General features: G+C 35.8%; 5 protein-coding genes across 5 annotated transcripts; 2 read left to right on the forward strand and 3 right to left on the reverse strand.

Moving 5' to 3' along the window:
• LOC106399050 (exocyst complex component SEC15B-like) lies at positions 1-2,667 on the forward strand. Its single transcript, XM_013839529.3, has one exon. It carries the CDS (start codon positions 96-98, stop codon positions 2,478-2,480), a length of 2,385 nt encoding a protein of 794 aa, XP_013694983.2. The 5' UTR covers positions 1-95; the 3' UTR covers positions 2,481-2,667.
• Positions 2,668-3,052: 385 nt separating this feature from the next.
• On the forward strand, positions 3,053-3,935 carry LOC106423272. The gene has a single exon (XM_013864060.3). It carries the CDS (start codon positions 3,275-3,277, stop codon positions 3,776-3,778), a length of 504 nt encoding a protein of 167 aa, XP_013719514.2. The 5' UTR covers positions 3,053-3,274; the 3' UTR covers positions 3,779-3,935.
• Positions 3,936-4,618: 683 nt separating this feature from the next.
• Positions 4,619-5,886, reverse strand: LOC125584305. Its single transcript, XM_048752618.1, has 3 exons — positions 5,283-5,886; positions 4,718-5,186; positions 4,619-4,622 (listed from the first exon to the last, which is right to left on the reverse strand). The coding sequence occupies exons 1-3, from the start codon at positions 5,884-5,886 to the stop codon at positions 4,619-4,621; spliced, it is 1,077 nt and encodes a 358-aa protein (XP_048608575.1).
• A 504-nt stretch (positions 5,887-6,390) lies between these two features.
• LOC125586395 lies at positions 6,391-10,234 on the reverse strand. Its single transcript, XM_048756476.1, has 5 exons — positions 8,877-10,234; positions 8,305-8,499; positions 8,078-8,215; positions 7,870-7,981; positions 6,391-6,856 (listed from the first exon to the last, which is right to left on the reverse strand). The coding sequence occupies exons 2-4, from the start codon at positions 8,497-8,499 to the stop codon at positions 7,880-7,882; spliced, it is 435 nt and encodes a 144-aa protein (XP_048612433.1). The 5' UTR covers positions 8,877-10,234; the 3' UTR covers positions 6,391-6,856; positions 7,870-7,879.
• Positions 10,235-14,547: 4,313 nt separating this feature from the next.
• On the reverse strand, positions 14,548-15,389 carry LOC125586396 (protein SENESCENCE-ASSOCIATED GENE 21, mitochondrial-like). The gene is made up of 2 exons (XM_048756478.1): positions 15,091-15,389; positions 14,548-14,997 (listed from the first exon to the last, which is right to left on the reverse strand). Exons 1-2 carry the CDS (start codon positions 15,162-15,164, stop codon positions 14,790-14,792), a joined length of 282 nt encoding a protein of 93 aa, XP_048612435.1. The 5' UTR covers positions 15,165-15,389; the 3' UTR covers positions 14,548-14,789.
• Between the last annotated feature and the right edge of the window lie 3,012 nt (positions 15,390-18,401).

The raw sequence follows: 18,401 nt of genomic DNA on the forward strand, positions 1-18,401 counted from the left end.
CGAAGCCATTTTAGTCAAACCACATTGCACACACCAAATCAATTCGTTGTCCAAATCCAAAACTCCTCCTCCTCCTTCGCTGTACGCACGCAATAATGCATTCACCTAAACCACGGCGCAAACCGGGTCCCACAACCGCCGGAGCGGACTCGGGTGAGAAGCTGGACGAACTCCTGATATCCTCGGCGATCTGTAACGGCGAGGATTTAGGACCGTTTGTGCGGAAAACGTTCGGGACGGGGAAGCCAGAGACTCTCCTCCACCATCTCAAGTTGTTCGCTCGATCCAAAGAATCAGAGATCGAAGAAGTCTGCAAAGCTCACTACCAAGACTTCATCCACGCCGTTGACGATCTCAAGTCTCTTCTCTCAGATGTCGACTCTCTCAAATCCTCTCTCTCCGATTCCAATTCCAAGCTCCAATCCATCGCCGCCCCGCTCCTCTCGTCTCTCGATTCGCTCGTCGAGGCGCAGACCGTGTCCAGGAACGTCGATCTGGCGATTAGAGCCGTGACGCACTGCGTTCGTGTGATGGAGCTCGTCTCTCGCGCTAATCACCATCTCCAGAGCGGGAGTTTCTACCTGGCCTTGAAGTGCGTGGACTCGATTGAGAGCGACTTCTTGGAGAAGACGCAGTCGTCGACTTTGAAGCGGATGCTGGAGAAGAGGATCCCTCAGATTCGAGGCTATGTCGAGAGGAAGGTGAGCAAGGAGTTAGGTGATTGGCTGGTGGAGATTCGTGTCGTGAGCCGGAATCTTGGTCAGTTAGCGATCGGTGAAGCTTCTGCTGCTCGGCAGCGAGAGGAGGAGCTTAGGATGAAGCAGAAGGAAGCAGAGGAGCAGAGCAGACTCAGTCTCCGCGACTGCGTCTACGCGCTAAAGGAAGAGGAAGACGATGATGAGTATGAGTCTGACCTTGAAGGCAGTGATGCCTTTGATTTGACTCCGCTCTATAGAGCTTACCACATTCATCAGACGCTCTCGCTTGAAGATAGGTTCAAGCGTTACTACTTTGATAACAGGGAGCTTCAGCTTAAGTCTGACTCTCAGGTCTCTTCCATGACTCCCTTTCTCGAGTCTCATCAGACGTTTTTCGCGCAGATTGCTGGGTTTTTCATTGTCGAAGATAGGGTTTTGAGGACCGGAGGAGGGTTGATTTCGAGGCAGGAAGTTGAGTTTCTGTGGGATCTTGCTGTTGGTAACATGTGTGCTGTGTTGGAGGATCAGTTCTCTAGGATGCAGACGGCTAATCATCTCTTGTTGATTAAGGATTACGTGAGCTTGTTAGGGGTGAGTCTACGTAGGTATGGATACACTGTTGACGCCCTTCTCGAAGTGTTGAGCAAGCATAGGGACAAGTATCACGAGCTGTTGTTGTCTGATTGTCGTAAACAGATGATAGAAGCCTTGGCTGCAGATAAGTTTGAGCAGATGCTGATGAAGAAAGAGTATGAGTATTCCATGAATGTGCTCTCTTTCCAGTTGCAGACATCGGATATTGCGCCGGCGTTCCCTTACATTGCTCCGTTTTCGACCACAGTGCCGGATTGTTGCAGGATCGTGCGGTCTTTTATCGAGGATTCGGTTAGTTTCATGTCTCATGGAGGTCAGCTTGATTTCTATGATGTTGTTAAGAAGTATCTGGATAGGCTTCTAGGGGAAGTTCTCGACGAGGCTCTGTTGAAGCTGATTAACACATCGGTTCATGGAGTTTCTCAGGCGATGCAGGTCGCAGCAAACATGTCTGTGTTTGAGCGTGCTTGTGATTTCTTCTTCCGTCACGCTGCACAGCTCTCAGGAGTCCCGTTGAGAATGGCGGAGAGAGGTAGGAGACATTTCCCACTAACCAAGTCCCAAAACGCTGCGGAAGATACTCTCTCGGGGTTGCTTAAGAATAAGATAGACGGGTTCATGACATTGATCGAGAATGTGAACTGGACAAGCGACGATGTTCCACAAGGCGGGAACGAGTACATGAACGAACTAATAATCTACTTAGAGACTTTGGTCTCCACCGCGCAACAGATATTACCTGCTAAAGTCCTGAAAAGGGTTTTGCGCGATGTCCTTGCTCACATCTCTGAGAGAATCGTCGGAACGTTATGTGGGGATGTAGTGAAAAGACTGAGCATGGCTGCAATCAAAGGAGTTGATGTGGATATTCAGTTGTTGGAATCTTTTACAGAACAACTAAAGCCCTTGCTCACGGACAAAGAAGCGAAAGAGATGAAAACAGCTTTTGTCGAGATAAGACAGTTGATAAACTTGCTTCTGAGTAGTCACCCTGAGAATTTTGTGAACCCTGTGATCAGAGAAAGGAGCTACAACGCTTTGGATTACAGGAAAGTTGCGGCAGTGTCTGAGAAACTCAGAGATCCATCAGATAGTATCTTCGGGACGTTTGGAACAAGAGGGTCGAGGCAAAACCCAAAGAACAAATCGTTAGACACGTTAATAAAGAGATTGAAGGATGTGAGCTGATGATGATGATGATTTGAGCACAAACCAAACACACACGATGCGTAAGATATGATTGTTTCTCTCCTTTGTTTTGTCTTTTACCGTATTTGTTTGTTAATTATATGATTTGCTTAATACTACTTCATTGTTGGTGATTCGTTGGTCTCTGAGTTAAAGGCAAATAAACGCAAAACTGTTTTCACCCCAAGATTTGTATCATTCCATTACTGGAACATTAGTTCGTTTGAGTATATTTTTAATCAGTTTTCAATAAAAATATGTCGATAGTTGAAATGATCAGAGAACCGACATGTCTCATTAGTTAACAAGCAAGAGATTCAAACAACTAACCACTTCCTTAAAAGGTATACACATTCTTCAACATGTCATTATTGTAGTCATTATTGTAGAAAGGAGGAACCACACATCATGAACATGGTCATGCTCTCAATCAGAAAGGTACAAAAAAAAATTTTGGCCACAGACAATACATATAAAAGAAAAGAAAAAAAGAGAAAACTGGTAATTTGTAAGGTAATTTATACATAAAATTTTTTGTTGATTAATCGTGTGCAAAATTCTTTGGTCTTTTGTTACTAACAAACATATTATTGCAAAAGATTTAAACTTAATCCAGTAGATAAACCTTTCCAAAATAATTAGACTCATCATTAAACCCGAACAGCCTGTTGTTTGTTACTCACGTGTCCAGTTGTCTTCTCAGACACGCGATCGTATCCTTTCTTTCAACGACCGATACAAAAAAGCTCTCCGACGGCAAAACGAAATCGAAAGGCGGAGAAATCAAATAAAAAATGTCTCGTCTCCCGATTCTCGTCGCTGCTTGTCTCTTCCTCTACCATCTACCTTCTCCACTCGCCGCTGAAGCAGATTCGCCGACGACGGCGTATTCTCTCCTCCAGAGCTACAACTTCCCTGTCGGAATCCTTCCAAAAGGAGTCGTCGCTTATGATTTAGACACATCGACAGGCAAATTCCACGCGTATTTCAAAGACTCGTGCAGCTTCTCGCTCGTGGGTTCTTACCAGCTGAACTACAAATCGACGATCAGCGGTTACATCTCCGAGAACAAGCTCACGAAGCTGACTGGTATCAAGGTGAAAGTTCTGTTCTTGTGGCTCAACATCGTCGAGGTCATCAGGAACGGAGACGAGATGGAGTTTTCCGTTGGGATTACGTCGGCGAATTTCGGGATCAATGAGTTCTTGGCGTCGCCTCAGTGTGGCTGTGGCTTCGAGTGCAAGGAACTGAAGACGGAGACGTATGACACAAGTTTACCTTCTGTTTCTTCTTCTTGAAAGGTACTTTTGATGAGTGCCCTTTTGAAAAGATCGTGTCTTTATATATATGTTTCACTCTCTTGTCCAATAAGATCATAGTTTCTGAATGTATATCTCTTATTGCCATTGGTCGAGGAATCAAAACTTATATATATGCTCCTTTGTTTCTGTGTTCCTTTTGTTTGTATTCTTTGGTGGTTTGGCTTTAATGAGCAGAGAGTTACAACTGATATGCAGTTTTTAGATTATTAAAAATTAAGAATCCATCAAGTTAGTGTGATTGTTTGAATCGATCTATAGTGGAAAGATAGTTTGCTTGTACATATTTCAGATAGTTAGTGAAGATGCTTTTTGGTAGATAACTGGTTGGGAATGAATCACGACGTGGTTCTTCAGAGACTTGCGTTGGTTTCTTTACTACATCGCACCCTTATGTTGACGATCAATGAGTTAAATACATCATTACCACCGAGTTAGTTGTATTACCGAATAGTCTAATAGTAGGGAATATGTTGAAAGGGTCCTTTCTTCCCGAAACCGGGGAGATTTAGACAGGGGCTTAGAGCATGAGCATTGGTGAACCCCTCTTTGGGGTTCACCAACATTTTTTATTATTTTTTCGTGGGCCCATGTACAGTTATGAACTCGGATATGCTGTTTTCTGCATTAGTGAACCCGAAGAAGGAGTTCATAAGAATAAAATAATAATATTAATTTTTAAAAAAAAAAATTAAAATATTCAGAAAAGATGAATAAAATATTAAAACATATTATTAAAATTATGAAAACATTTTATTCATTACATTAAAAATACATTACATAAATGAGAAATTTTTCTAACATACATAACTTATTTATTCATCTTCATCACCAAACATTTGCCAAATATTTTCCACTAAATCAGCTTTCAAACGATGATGCTTGTCGCCATCTCGAACTTCTCTCCGCATGGCTAACATATCAGGGGTGACATTAACACTATCCCTGCTTCTCGCCTCCGAACTTCTGCTAGACTGTCCTGTCTCAAACTCAGATGTATCAATTGGAGCGTATCCGTGTCGTTCATCCTCTACTATCATATTGTGCAATATGACACAAGCTATCATTACTTTTCCTATCCTTTCCTTGTCCCATTGTAGAGCTGGGTTCCTAACAATTGCAAACCTCGATTGCAATACTCCAAAAGCCCGTTCGACATCTTTTCTGGCGGATTCTTGCATTTCTGCAAATTTCTGTGCTTTACGACCTTGAGGAAGTGGGATGGATTGGATAAATGTTGCCCATGGAGGATAAATGCCGTCGGTAAGGTAGTACGCCATACGATAAGTGTGGTTGTTGACCTTGAACTTCACTTTAGGGGCTCGACCATGTAAGATGTCATCAAAAACTGGAGACCGATCAAGAACATTGATATCGTTTAGGGTACCTGGTAAGCCGAAAAAAGCGTGCCAAATCCAAAGATCTTGTGATGCCACGGCTTCTAAGACAATTGTCGGCTTTCCCGAACCACGTGTGAACTGACCTTTCCAAGCTGTTGGGCAGTTTTCCCACTCCCAGTGCATACAGTCGATGGAGCCTATCATCCCCGGAAATCCCCGTACCTCTCCAATATCGAGTAATCGCTGAAGATCCTCGGCTGTAGGTGTTCGTAGATACTCATCCCCAAACAATTGTATTATTGCATCAGTGAATTTTGCCAAACATAAACGTGATGTACTGTCAGCCATCCGGAGATATTCGTCATACGTATCTCCTGACTGACCATATGCGAGCATACGTATCGCTGCCGTACACTTTTGAAGTGGAGATAGCCCGTTCCTTCCGGTAGCATCTCTTCTTTGCTGAAAGTACGGAACTTCAGTACTTAGACGGTCGACAATGCGAAGGAACAATGGCTTGTTCATTCGAAACCGCCGCCTAAACATATCTTCTGTGTACGTTGGATTATTACTGAAATAGTCGTTGCATAGTCGAATGTGTCCTAGTTCTCGATCTCTTTCAATATAAGCTCGCCTCTTTGGTTTGTTGGTTTGACCATCAATTATTGTATCGATGAAATTATCAACTACTTCATCGACCAATTCATCAAAAACTTCATCCGCTTCATCACTTGATGAGGAAGACATTGTTGATGATATTTATTGTAATATTTTTCCTACAAAAGGCAATATGGACGAATTTTTTATTAAACTTTTATTTTGGGTTTTAACCTTAATTATTTGTTTAATATTATTTTGGTTTTCACCTTAGTAAAGTTTTTCATTAAAATTATAAATCAATATATTTCTCTATTTCTCTTCAATTTTATTTTGGGTTTTAACCTTAGTTTTTTTTTTATTATTTTGGTCTTAAACTTAGTAAATATTATCATTAAAATATAAATCAATATATTTCTCTTGAATCTCTTCAATTTTATTTTGGGTTTTAACCTTAGTTTTTTTTTTTATTATTTTGGTCTTAAACTTAGTAAATATTATCATTAAAATATAAATCAATATATTTCTCTTGAATCTCTTCAATTTTATTTTGGGTTTTAACCTTAGTTTTTTTTTTTTATTATTTTGGTCTTAAACTTAGTAAATATTATCATTAAAATATAAATCAATATATTTCTCTTGAATCTCTTCAATTTTATTTTGGGTTTTAACCTTAGTTTTTTGGGTTATAACTTTACTAAGAATTTTTGGTTTTCAACTTACCTTTGTTGAATGGTAGAGATGATCCGTGGGGTTGAGTAGTAGTAGAGTTGATTCCTTGTGTTGATTGGTGATTCTTGTTTGATAGTTTGATGGTAAGATAGTTTTGATAAAATGCATGAATGAAACACATAGTCATTTATATAGAAAAACATTGAAGCAAGTAGCATGTGGGTACATACACCCGTGAGTACAAAAGTAAAGCCTTGGGACATGCCCATGATTTGATACATAAAACGAGTGTAGAAAGTTGAAAAAAACTACACTCTCCCGTGATTCCATCTTACATACCCTACCACTACAACCACCTACTACTACATTACCACCCGTGACTTGATTTGATACATAAAGAAACAGAGACCTGCAACCATCCACGCATCCTCCTCCTTGAACCCGTGACCTACAAAGCACAACAGTTACAATATCAATATACATCAAGGAAAAGATTAAAACACAAACATCATACACTGCATTTCCTTGCAACCTACTATAAATTTCAAAAAAAATAACCACTCACCAACTTAAAGCAATTCAGATATGAGTTTGTTTTTTAGAGCAAGCTCTTGATCTGTAAGTGTATCAGCGTTTTTGCCTAGCAACCTATCAAGTATTTTCTGTTTGGATAAAATATTCTTGGCTGCTAGAATGGTTTCGATCTGATCAAACGCTGCTTCATTGCCATGCTTCTTGCGTTTTGCTGCTTTGCTAGCCTTGACTCCGGGAGGTCTAACATCTTCCTCGCGACCCACCTCATCCGCAGTTTCCTTCCTTTTCTCCTTTGCACCATTTGATGTCAGACTGTGTGATCTCCATTTTTGATCAAACCGAAGCTACCTCCAACAATGTTCAAGAATGAACTTGGATTTGTAGTCATTAAAGAAGATGTCATGAGCCACCTTCATGACATCATTCTCAGAAGATCCTATTTCTATTGGCTGAGGGGTCTGGGAAGTAAGCAGGTTAACAAAGCCGGGAGAGTTTAGGGGAAAAGGATCCATTTTGGTTGAGTATTGAAGTTTTTAAGTTTTCGTTTATGTTTTAAGATGTCGATTAGCTAGGTTTTTAAACTACTTTTGGGTTTGCAAGTACAAGGAAGTAAACACCTTCTAACCACTAAAAATTGATGACACTTAACTTAACTACACAACTACTTCACACAGACCATTCAATAAACATCAAATCAGGTTTTCAAATTAATTATTTCAAGTTTAAATTTAGTTCTGGTTCAGTTGAAGTTTAAATACAAGTTCACACAGACCATTCAAAAATTGATTACACTTAACTTAACTACTTAACTACACAACTACTTCAGTTCTGGTTCAGTTCAAGTTTAAATTCTACTACTACTCTAACCTACTCTAGTTCAAGTTCAAATTCATTATTAGGCAACAACTCTAGGGATAGTGTGGTTACCTTTGTGTTTTCAGTCGAAGCAGCATTTCTCCAAGTGATCCACTTGCACGGTCAGGTTATAAACCTTCCCAGTGAGCCTATCAACCTCCACAGTGAGGGCTTTTACCTCTGCCTGTTCAAGGAAATGACAATGAGATGGTGTTAGTCACTGTATAAAAGATAAGAAAAAAATTACAAAACAAAATTCATAAGTGGGAAGTCAGATTACCTCCAGACTCTTAATCTTATTATTCACTTCCGGCAGCCACTTGATCACCGCCTCCACCTCCTCCACACGACTTGTGAGCCGTTCGATATGCTCCTGCACACCAATGACCCAAGGCTGACGATAATGAAAACCATCAGCCTTGGTAACAACACATAAACCATATCAGATTGTTAATTAACAGACAAAAACAGAAGACATAATTTAAAAGACAAGAACCCGTTTTATACCTCGTAGTTTATGCAGGTGAAGAAACGCTTGCCGGGGAGAGTGTCGTATTCCTCCTTCCCACGAACCTCGTGAATTATACTCCCACCGCAGGGACACCTCGTCGGAATGCCGTGTTCTGAATCACACACGATTGAAAGCATATCGATGTGCTCCTTTCTTCTCTTTGTGTCTCTTATCTCTGCTTCGGGATCCATCTGTATCAGGAAAACAAATAATTAGAACAGAAGCAACCGAGAAACAAAAAAAAAAAATTTGAAAGACTAACTAAAAACCCCCAAATCCAATTCAAATCCACGATGAACGAACTATAAAAGAAATCTGTATGTTGATTTAAACGAAGAAATTAAAACCCCCTTTTAGATTTCAAACCCTTACACGAAACCCTCAAATCGAAATGAAATCCACGATAAACGAACCCTAAAAGGAAACCGTATGTCGATTTTAACCAAGAAATCGAAACCCCCTTCTCGATTTACAACCCTAAGATGAAACCCCCAAATCGACATCCTTAACCTAGAAACCTCTCGAGATCAAATCGAAGCTATCTCGTCCCGGAGTGATTGAGACTCACCTGAGAGCGTTTACGAGTGACTCCGACGACGAATTGATCGAGAAAAGCTCCGGCTCTGGACTCCGACACGAAATCGCCTCAGAGACAGAGAAACCCTAGATTTCGAAGAGAGAAGAGAAAATGGGATCTTTCACGCGATACCCTTTTTTTCTCACTCAACACGCGAGATCGCGTAGCCACTCCCTCTGCGCCGCGTGGCATGACCCCGTATCATACGGGCTCACTTGGAAGACCCGGTTCACGGGTTGAAACCCATTTATTTATTTTTTTTAATCGAAAAGCCCTATGATACCGAGCCCATGACTCCCTCATAAACCCCCGATGCGGGTGGTCTTATATGTTACAGCCTACTGGTTTGGTTTGTACTTAAGTTACTGCTGAATCATAACAGAGTTAAAATCTGAGAATGTGTGCGAGTTTGTAGTCGACCAAAAAGAAAAGTTTCAGAAAATGTTAGGCACATAACTCTTGACCAGCTAAAATAATTTTGCTGAACAATTGTTACTTGTTAGGCATATCAACCTTTAGTATTACTATATGATCGTACACTTTTGCTGAACTATAATAATTTTTAAACATCCAAATCATGCAGTCGTATGAAATTATGACTATATTAAAATAAAATGATTTGATGCGGATTAGCAAACAACTCGAAAGAATAAAAGAACATGCAACAAAAGAGGTGACTCAACTTTTTTATAGTCAAGTGAAGATTCTATGCTGATAGATTCCATGTACCAAGTTGCCTCTACCAATAAGTCGTTCTCAAGTCTCGAGCCTTTGAGCATAGTTGACTCTTCAAAAGACGACAGGACAGGTCTCATAGAGGTAACCATTAGAGATCTCTGAAGAGGATGAGAAGACATAATTGAAAAATAGAGTTGCAACAAGGAGAAAGAGTCTAAATTGGTTTTGTCAAATAGAGTTATAAAAGGATAATGGTTTTTATTCCACTTCTCTCTCTCCGGTAGACAGTTGTTCTCATTACCGTCGTTGGAGATACCGCCTCCGGTTACCTCTTTGTTAGAACCGTGCGAGCATTTATGGTTGCTTAAAAAAAATAATACATACATATTATAATAGAGAAAATAATTAAACTAGTAAACAAAATAGTAGTTAGCAACAAGATTTTTTATATTTATCAAAAATATTATTCAAGTATTTATTATTAAACTTTATAATTAATTTTAAGATAAGATAACTAAATTACTCAATGTTTTATGCCATTGGACAAAGAAATTTTTACCAACTTTTTTAAAAAAATATCTAAAAAAATGCATTCAGAATTATAATTACTTATGATACCACTTGTAACGTCATACCTGTCCACGGCTAATGAGCCATCCACGTCCACTCACTTGGTCCATGGACCCTATCCCGTCCGACGGACAGTGCAATAATTTTCCAAGGCTCAAAAATCTTATTTACTGACTCTGCAAACACCACATGCAATTTTCTCGTGCTTTAGCCTCACTCGCACGATATTGAGAATCACTTTCCGATAGGTCACACATCCCTCCACTATTCCAGTTAAAGTATGTTTAACCCTGAAATTCTGAACGGATGAGTGACAAAAAAGATAAGTGCACTTTAGTGACATAAATAGTCAAATCAATTCTTTTAAGTCTTTCCATATACCACAAACCGTGATGTTACAAATGTACTCAATTATTCATTATTGGATTGTTACTGATTGAGTTTACTTATATTTGCTTACTAGGGTCGGCCCGCCCTACGGGCGGGATATTAGTTAGTTTGATATTCACTAAATGCTCGAGTTGAAATTTGTTTTAAGATTCAAGAATTTGGTTATCTGTTATGTCTTACTTATTAGTATGCGGTGGTATAGTTGTTTTTCGATTATTCTTGCTTTGGTATTGTATCAAATTAACTAATTGTCCAACTCATAATTATAGATGTACAAATGTGGATTTGTGATAAAGTTTGATGAAAATACTATTTTTTTTAATTCTTATTCATAGCGGAGTGTGCATGTGTCAGAAAGAGGCCTATAACAACTTTTATGTTTTTGTGTATGGATTTTAAATATATATTATTTTGTATAATACATAAAAGAGAAAATATTTAGTCTAGAATATAACATGCACATATGTATTGACTATATATAGAAGTTGTGTGTTATTTTAAAATGACATATGTATAGAGATTTTTCAACCATTACTTCACTGGCACAAAACATTTATAACTGTAAATACCTTCTTTTAAAAGAAAAACTAATAAAAGCGTGTACAACAAATGTATTTTGATATATATTATATGCATCAAGTTATAAAGGTTGAAAACATTGCAAAACTGTTTGGAGCAAAGTCTTTAACTTCACGATCTTCATCTTGACGTCAGTTCAGTGTCGGCCCTGGCCACAAGCAGAAGAAGCATGGGCTTTCAGCTGACACAATAATAAGTATTTTCGCGGCCACATATTTATAAAAAGTGACTTTAGCCTAGTGGTTATAAGAGAAATTACCAGTGCTAGAGGTGTTGGGTTCAATTACCCTTAACTGCATTCATTTATTTTGGCCCTAAATATAAAATGGGACACATGTCACTCCCAGAACGCACGATTCGATGACGTGGTTTCACGGGAGAGAGGCGAACATTTCTTTATATATATAGATATTATTACCCCAATGATTTATAGGAAATTGGGCTGTATAACCATCAAACAAATTATAATTCAATGGCTAACCAAAAATCCTACATCACCTATACACTCTGCCTCTTATACATAATATTATCATATTGCCTTCACATACAATCGGTTGAAACTTGCAAGAAAAAAATAAAGAAAAGCTAATAATAATAATAATACTCAAAAGTAACATGTGACCCTTGAAAATTACACATTCTCTCACATGTGCTTTATTTTGGAAACTTTACAGAAGGTGAAATACTTCTTCCCAGATTTTTTCTTGAATTGATTTCTTTTCACGAGAAGAACAATCAATTATGGTAAAAAAGAGACAACGATGAAGGCGTAGACGGTGAGAACTCACACCAACTCTTTCATTTTTTTTCTCCTTCTCTTAACTCACTGATTCTCACAATCATGCTTTTGTTTTCATATTGTTTTCGTTTTAAAATCTTGCAAATGAGATTGAGATTATCGCATCAGAGTTAGATCTATGATAGATATCCACTGGTGAAGAATAACGACGGTGGATCTGTAAAGTGTCGTTGTGTCAGAAAAAAGAGAGGAGATGGAGACGATCTCTATATGGTGGTAAAGAATAATGAGAGTGAGCCAAATGAATGTGTATCAGCATGTCTAAGAAAGAAGAATTGAAGAAGATGAAGTCTCTGTCTATACTATATTCGATGAAATGAATAGTATAGTATATATTCTTTAGGGTAGCTATTTGTGTAAAGATACCATACTATCTGAGGCGAAATGCTATAATATTCCTTAAAATGTAATAACATGCCATGTTTTCAAATTCGATAGTTATTTTTACTGTCATTTTGTGTGATTGATTGTAATATGAAATTTATTTTTTTAATGTTGAACAAATTTGATTATTTGGAATATTCTTTATTACCAATTCTGGTTTAAAAACCAAAATTCAATTATTTAGAGGAATGGTGGTGAAGTTGAGGTTTGCATTAGATTTTGAGATTTGGGTTTATAGTTTAGGGTTTTGGGTTTATATTTGAGTTGATTAGTGTTTACGGGTTAGTAATTTCATTCTCAAACTTTGGCCATTTGGAAAATGTAAATGGAGTGGACCAGTACTACTTCTATACTATTTATAGAGGTTCCATACTATGTCGTGTACATTGAGAAAATTGACAACATATTATGGCCCTGTTCTTTTCAGAGACGCTGCGTCAGCGACTTGCGATCAAAAATATAACTAACTTCTTTCCCAAGTATGTGGAGACTACCACCGGCAGCGGTACTTTTGACGCCCAGACGCAGTCGCTTCACCCTTTTAGGTGACGCTACTTTACACAGCGTTAGAATAGCCACCGGAAATCCTTGTAAAAGTTGATCGCAGCGTCACTTGATTATTACCGCACTTTTGTTCTTGCCTAATTCGATGACTGATTTTTGATCGTCGGAAGTGATCGCAGCGTCACTGAAAAGAACATGGCCTATATAGATTTTGTTTGGGTTTATACTTTAGTTATTTGGGTTTAGATTTAGTAACTAGGGGTTTGTCTAGGGTTTTAGTATTTAAGTAGGTGAGTATAGTTTAGAGTTTAGGGTTTATATTTGGGTTTAGAGTTTAGTAATTAGGATTTAGGATTTAGTAATTTTCTTCTCAAACTAGAGTTTAGAGTTTAGAGTTTATATGTCATGTCTTCAAATTTGATATTTCTCTTCTATGCCCTTTTCTATGATTGCTCGTAATATAAAATTAGTTTCATTCAAATGTTTGACAATGTTAGGGTCATGTCTAGTTCAAGAACGTCTTTTTCATCAACAAGTACTTTTATTTCTTCTCTTACTATTTTACATATGATGCTCAACTAATATAAATAGAATAAACATTTGTATACTATTTTACACAATGTTCATACTATGTATGTATAGTACTTGAAAATATTAGGGGTTGGGTTTAAAGTTTGGGTTTAGGATTTAGTGGCTAGGTTTTAGGATTTGGGTTTAGGATTTAGTGGTTAGGGTTTAGAGTTTAGTAATTAGGGGTTGGGTTTAGAGTTTAATATGATATTTTCCATCTTTATATAGTATAGCTTAATATCACAAAATGTTATATATATTTTTCAGATTTTAATTTCATTTTAAAATTATAAATATATAATATAGTTTACATTTGAGTTTGGGTTTAGTGATCCATTTAGGGTTTAATATCTAAAAGTTGGAGTTAGATTTAGGTTTATATTTAAGTTTATGGTTTATATTTGAATTTAGGATTTAGTGATTAGGGTTTAAGGTTTAATGTTTAGAGATTAGTTTCAGATTGAGATAAGTTTTAGTAATCTAGATTTAAGGGTTGATGTATAATTAATATTCTATATCATTTTGGTGATATGAAGTAGAACTAATGAAATGTTTGTCGTTATTATGTATGTGATGTGGCTGTATTATCTTCCTTTTGTTGGTGACAGTTTGCATTAGTTATTGGCCACACTTGGATTTTGTCAACGTCATTTCTACGTCTTTAAGTCACCGGTAACTTGTACGAATCAAAGGTAAAACCGGTGAAAATGAAGCACAATTGTTAAATAATACATTATGTCAAAAAATCAGTATTTTCTGTACTTAATTTTTTTTTTTCAAACTTGGTCATTTCACAAATTCACCCATGATTTATATATGTTAATCTCTCACGTGGTTCAGATAAGTTGGAAATACACACATGTAATAATCGAGTCTACTACAATTTACAGTAATAAAGTGTTGATGCCAAACATATCCTTGCACCATCCAAGCTCGAGATCAAGTTATTTGTTGCACTACAATTTACAGTAATAGTGTTGATGCCATACATATCTTTGCACCATCCAAGCTCGAGAGTCGAGATTAAGTTCTTTGTTGCCATATCACCCAACTAGTGAATTCAGTTATTGATATTTTTTATGTTTTGCTTACATTATAATTCTTTTTTTTGGGCTTACATTATAATTCTTCTTTCTTTAGAAAGAAGTGATGCATTTTTATGTTAAGTTAGATTAAAGAGTTGCAAAATTGATGATAAAATAGATGATTTTTAGAAAACTATATTGGATACATCATACATCCAACGATCCATATGTTACCAACATAGAGAAACCAAAAGGCTTCTCTATACATTTATTACAGAATCGCACGTAGCAGATGAAAATAGGGCTCACCGCATCAGAGCTTACCCTCTTCCTCTAATATCCCCTCAAAACATTAAAATAAACATCAAATAATTAATCAAAAAGACATCTTCTAAAATTAATCAATCACTGTTTTTTGTTTAAGAGAGCTGCTCGTAGCTCCGCTGGGTCAATCTCGTTGGAACCGGTTTCCGGTCTGTAATAACCGGTTTTGGGATCAGGAATCCAAGAAATCTTCTTGTTCGATTCTTCCACTCCCTTTTTCATCACCGCCGAAACAACGGCTCTACCTTTTCCACTGCTAGACTGCGCAGCCGTAGCCGCATAACCACGTCTGTTAAACAAGAATTACAAAACGACACAGTTTAGAAAACAAATTGTAAAAGAGAAACAGAGCACAAACAGAGAAAAACAGAGGCGAACTTACCGGAAGATTGCATTTGAGAGTTCTTGAGAGACGAAAGCAGATACGAACTTAACGTTAGAGAGAGAACGAGCCATTCTTGGAAGAGAGAGAGAGAGATATAACAGACAAGATAAAGGTTGAAACTTTTTTGTTGGTTTGTGAGGTTTGTTCCTCTGTTTCGCCGCCGCAGAAGGAGAGGTTTATCCGAGGAATAGGAAAGTTTGATCTGCGGCAACGAGATGGAAGAAGCTTGGTTTCGTTTGTGTTATCTCTCTCAAACTAGATTTGATTTTGAAATGGCTTGAGGAGATGAGAAAAGAGGACGAGGAGAGGAAGGTTTATATAGAAGGAAGGACGAAGGGTGAGAGAGGAGAGAAGTAACTTCGAAATTGTCATTCACTCTCCAAAAACGACTACGTCAATTATGGCCGTTGACCCATTATTAGCTTTTGCTTTTTTTTTGGTTTATTAAGTCATAATTAGCATTTTGAGGTTTGACAAAAAAAAGCATAATAAACATCTTTAATTAGTTTTTAAACGTGTGATATATAGTAATTAAAATAGTGTTTAACTATTGGTTGGGATTTCATGAGATTTAGTTTAAAATTTCCACAGTTTGTCCAATTTAACCAAAGCTATAAATTCGAAAATAAAACAGTAATTTTACATTGAAAAATAGTCTTACTGACAAATTGTTTAACTGGTAAAACATGTAATCAAAAAACAGATAGAAAATTATGTTTACCTTTTAGGAAAAAAAAAAGTTCAGATTTATTACTATCATAAATATATTACGAATATAATCCAATTATATTTTCTAATAATAAAAGAAAATCTTCTAGAAAATAATTAAAAACTATAACACGGAATCTAAATGATTGACCTAGTTGGTAAGTAGACATGTGTCAAGATGCCATCGGTGGAAGTTTCTACTTGTAAAAGATAGAGTACAGAATAACACAATACTATTACGATATTTACAAAATATCTCTATTTTGAGGGCGGTGATGTTCCTCGTTATTGGTTCTGGTGACGACCACTTGCATCGTGAAATGTTTATCTGCTTCGTAGTATCGCCCCCAGCTTCATATACAACCATCTTGTTTCGTAATTTCCTTGGTCGTTGTCTGGTTTTGGCATCTTGTTTTCCGTATAACTTTATGTTGGCATTTTCGAGATATGTATTTCTATATACGTATCCCGATATGATAGGTAAATGTAATCTAATTATCATATTGGTTTGATATTAAAAAACATCCATTCTTGCTGTTTTCTTTTTTTGCTGATACATTCATTCTTGCTGTTAAAAGTGTTTGCAGTCCCTTTAGTCAAAAAGGTATTTGTTGATATTTATAATTGAAATTGTAATAATAATTGACATCATTATGTATCAGTTGTCTAGATTCTATGTTTTGAATTATTGACTAATACCCTTTGGATTTTATTTGATATCTTCTTTGTGCTATGATAATTTTTATTATTCACACTGTCTATGAAAATATATGTTCTTGCATAACACTTAGAAAATAATTAAACTTATTTGGGAAAAAGAAAGAAAATAGTTAAACTTATGTAATAAAACAATAACATTTCAATAATATTAAAGAAATACCTTGTTGTTTAGAAAAAAATGAAAAAATATTTATACATTTGGATTTAGGGTTTAGTTTTAGTGGGTAGTAATCTCGGTAAGACATCGGGAAACCTATATATCTATATTGTATGCTAAGACACAAACAGATCAGAGTTTGGAGTTTAAGATGTAGGATAATTTAGTGTTTTACTGATTAATAAATATATTTTTTGTAGAGTTTTCTTTTTTATTGCAATATTTCTGACAAAAACAGAAAAAAAATCATTTTATGAGATTTGCCTTTCAACTATAGCTATTCTACTGAAATGTCATTTACATTTACAAGAAAAAAATACGGCTATATTAATTTTCTGTGATATTATTTATAAGACTTAAAATTTGTAAAAGTTTTGTAATTTATTTTATAAACGTATAAATTTGTAAAAGTTTTGTATGCTAAGACACAAACAGATCAGAGTTTGGAGTTTAAGATGTAGGATAATTTATTGTTTTACTGATTAATAAATATATTTTTTTGTTGAGTTTTCTTTTTGATTGCAATATTTCTGATAAAAACTGAAAAAAAAATCATTTTATGAGATTTGCCTTTCAACTATAGCTATTCTACTGAAATGTCATTTACATTTACAAGAAAAAAATACGGATATATTAATTTTCTGTGATATTATTTATAAGATTTAAAATTTGTAAAAGTTTTCTAAGTTATTTTATAAACGTATAAATTACTTTATAATAAGTTATAAATATGTTATAAAAAGGATTAATCACAAAATATTATTTTTCACAAATTCATCATTTTCAAAAACTTTTTCCAAAAATCTCAAAAATAAAAAGATCATTCTAGTTTTATTTAAAAGGAAAATAATTAAAACCAATTTACATCAGTTGTCAAACAATCAAAACAATATTATAAATATAAATATATGTTTAAATTTATGACAGATTTGTTGTCAAATACATTCAATAATAAAAGTTTAACTTGAAATATCTGATTTAAAAAGAGCGTTCAAATTTTTTACATTTTTTAACATTCAAAACTTAGAGCCAAAATATATCATTTCAAACAAAAAGTAAAAAAGTTTAATATATCTGAATATTTTCTGATTATAGAAATTTAAATCTTTTTAAAAGAAATGACTAGATTATTGCAAACAAATACATTAAAATTTACATAACTGGAACTTTTTATATCAGTTTACGTTACAAAAACAAATATAAAGATGTTATAAAATCAGAATCAATGGCAAAGAGCCACAAACCAACTTACATCAGTTGCCAAATAACCAAAAAATATTATGAATAAAAATATATCTTTAATTTTATGACAAATTTGTTGTCAAACACATTCAATAGTAAAATTTTAATTTGAAACATCTGATTTAAAAAAAGCGTTCGAATATTTTATGTTTATTGAACATTCAAAATTTAGAGCATATGGAAGGGTCGAGACTGGAAAGATGCAGCATATGGATTGATTCTTAATCCTGGTATTCAAATAGATCGAAACCAATGGCTCATATCCATGTGGATGTCTAGGAGTAATGTGACTTATTTTAACGCAATAGATGGCTCGAACCTGAAACATGTTGGTGTTCAAAATCCTTTTCTTTATCACTTGACCACAAGGTCCCATACATATATATAGTATTTTCCTTCTTAATAATTTTTGTGTGTTTATACTTTAGTTGTAATCGTGGATTTATTCGTCACATGAATTCATTTTTTTTGGATTTTAATA

This window comes from Brassica napus, chromosome A2 (genome assembly GCF_020379485.1).
Source record: "Brassica napus cultivar Da-Ae chromosome A2, Da-Ae, whole genome shotgun sequence".
In the NCBI taxonomy this organism is placed as follows: domain Eukaryota; kingdom Viridiplantae; phylum Streptophyta; class Magnoliopsida; order Brassicales; family Brassicaceae; genus Brassica; species Brassica napus.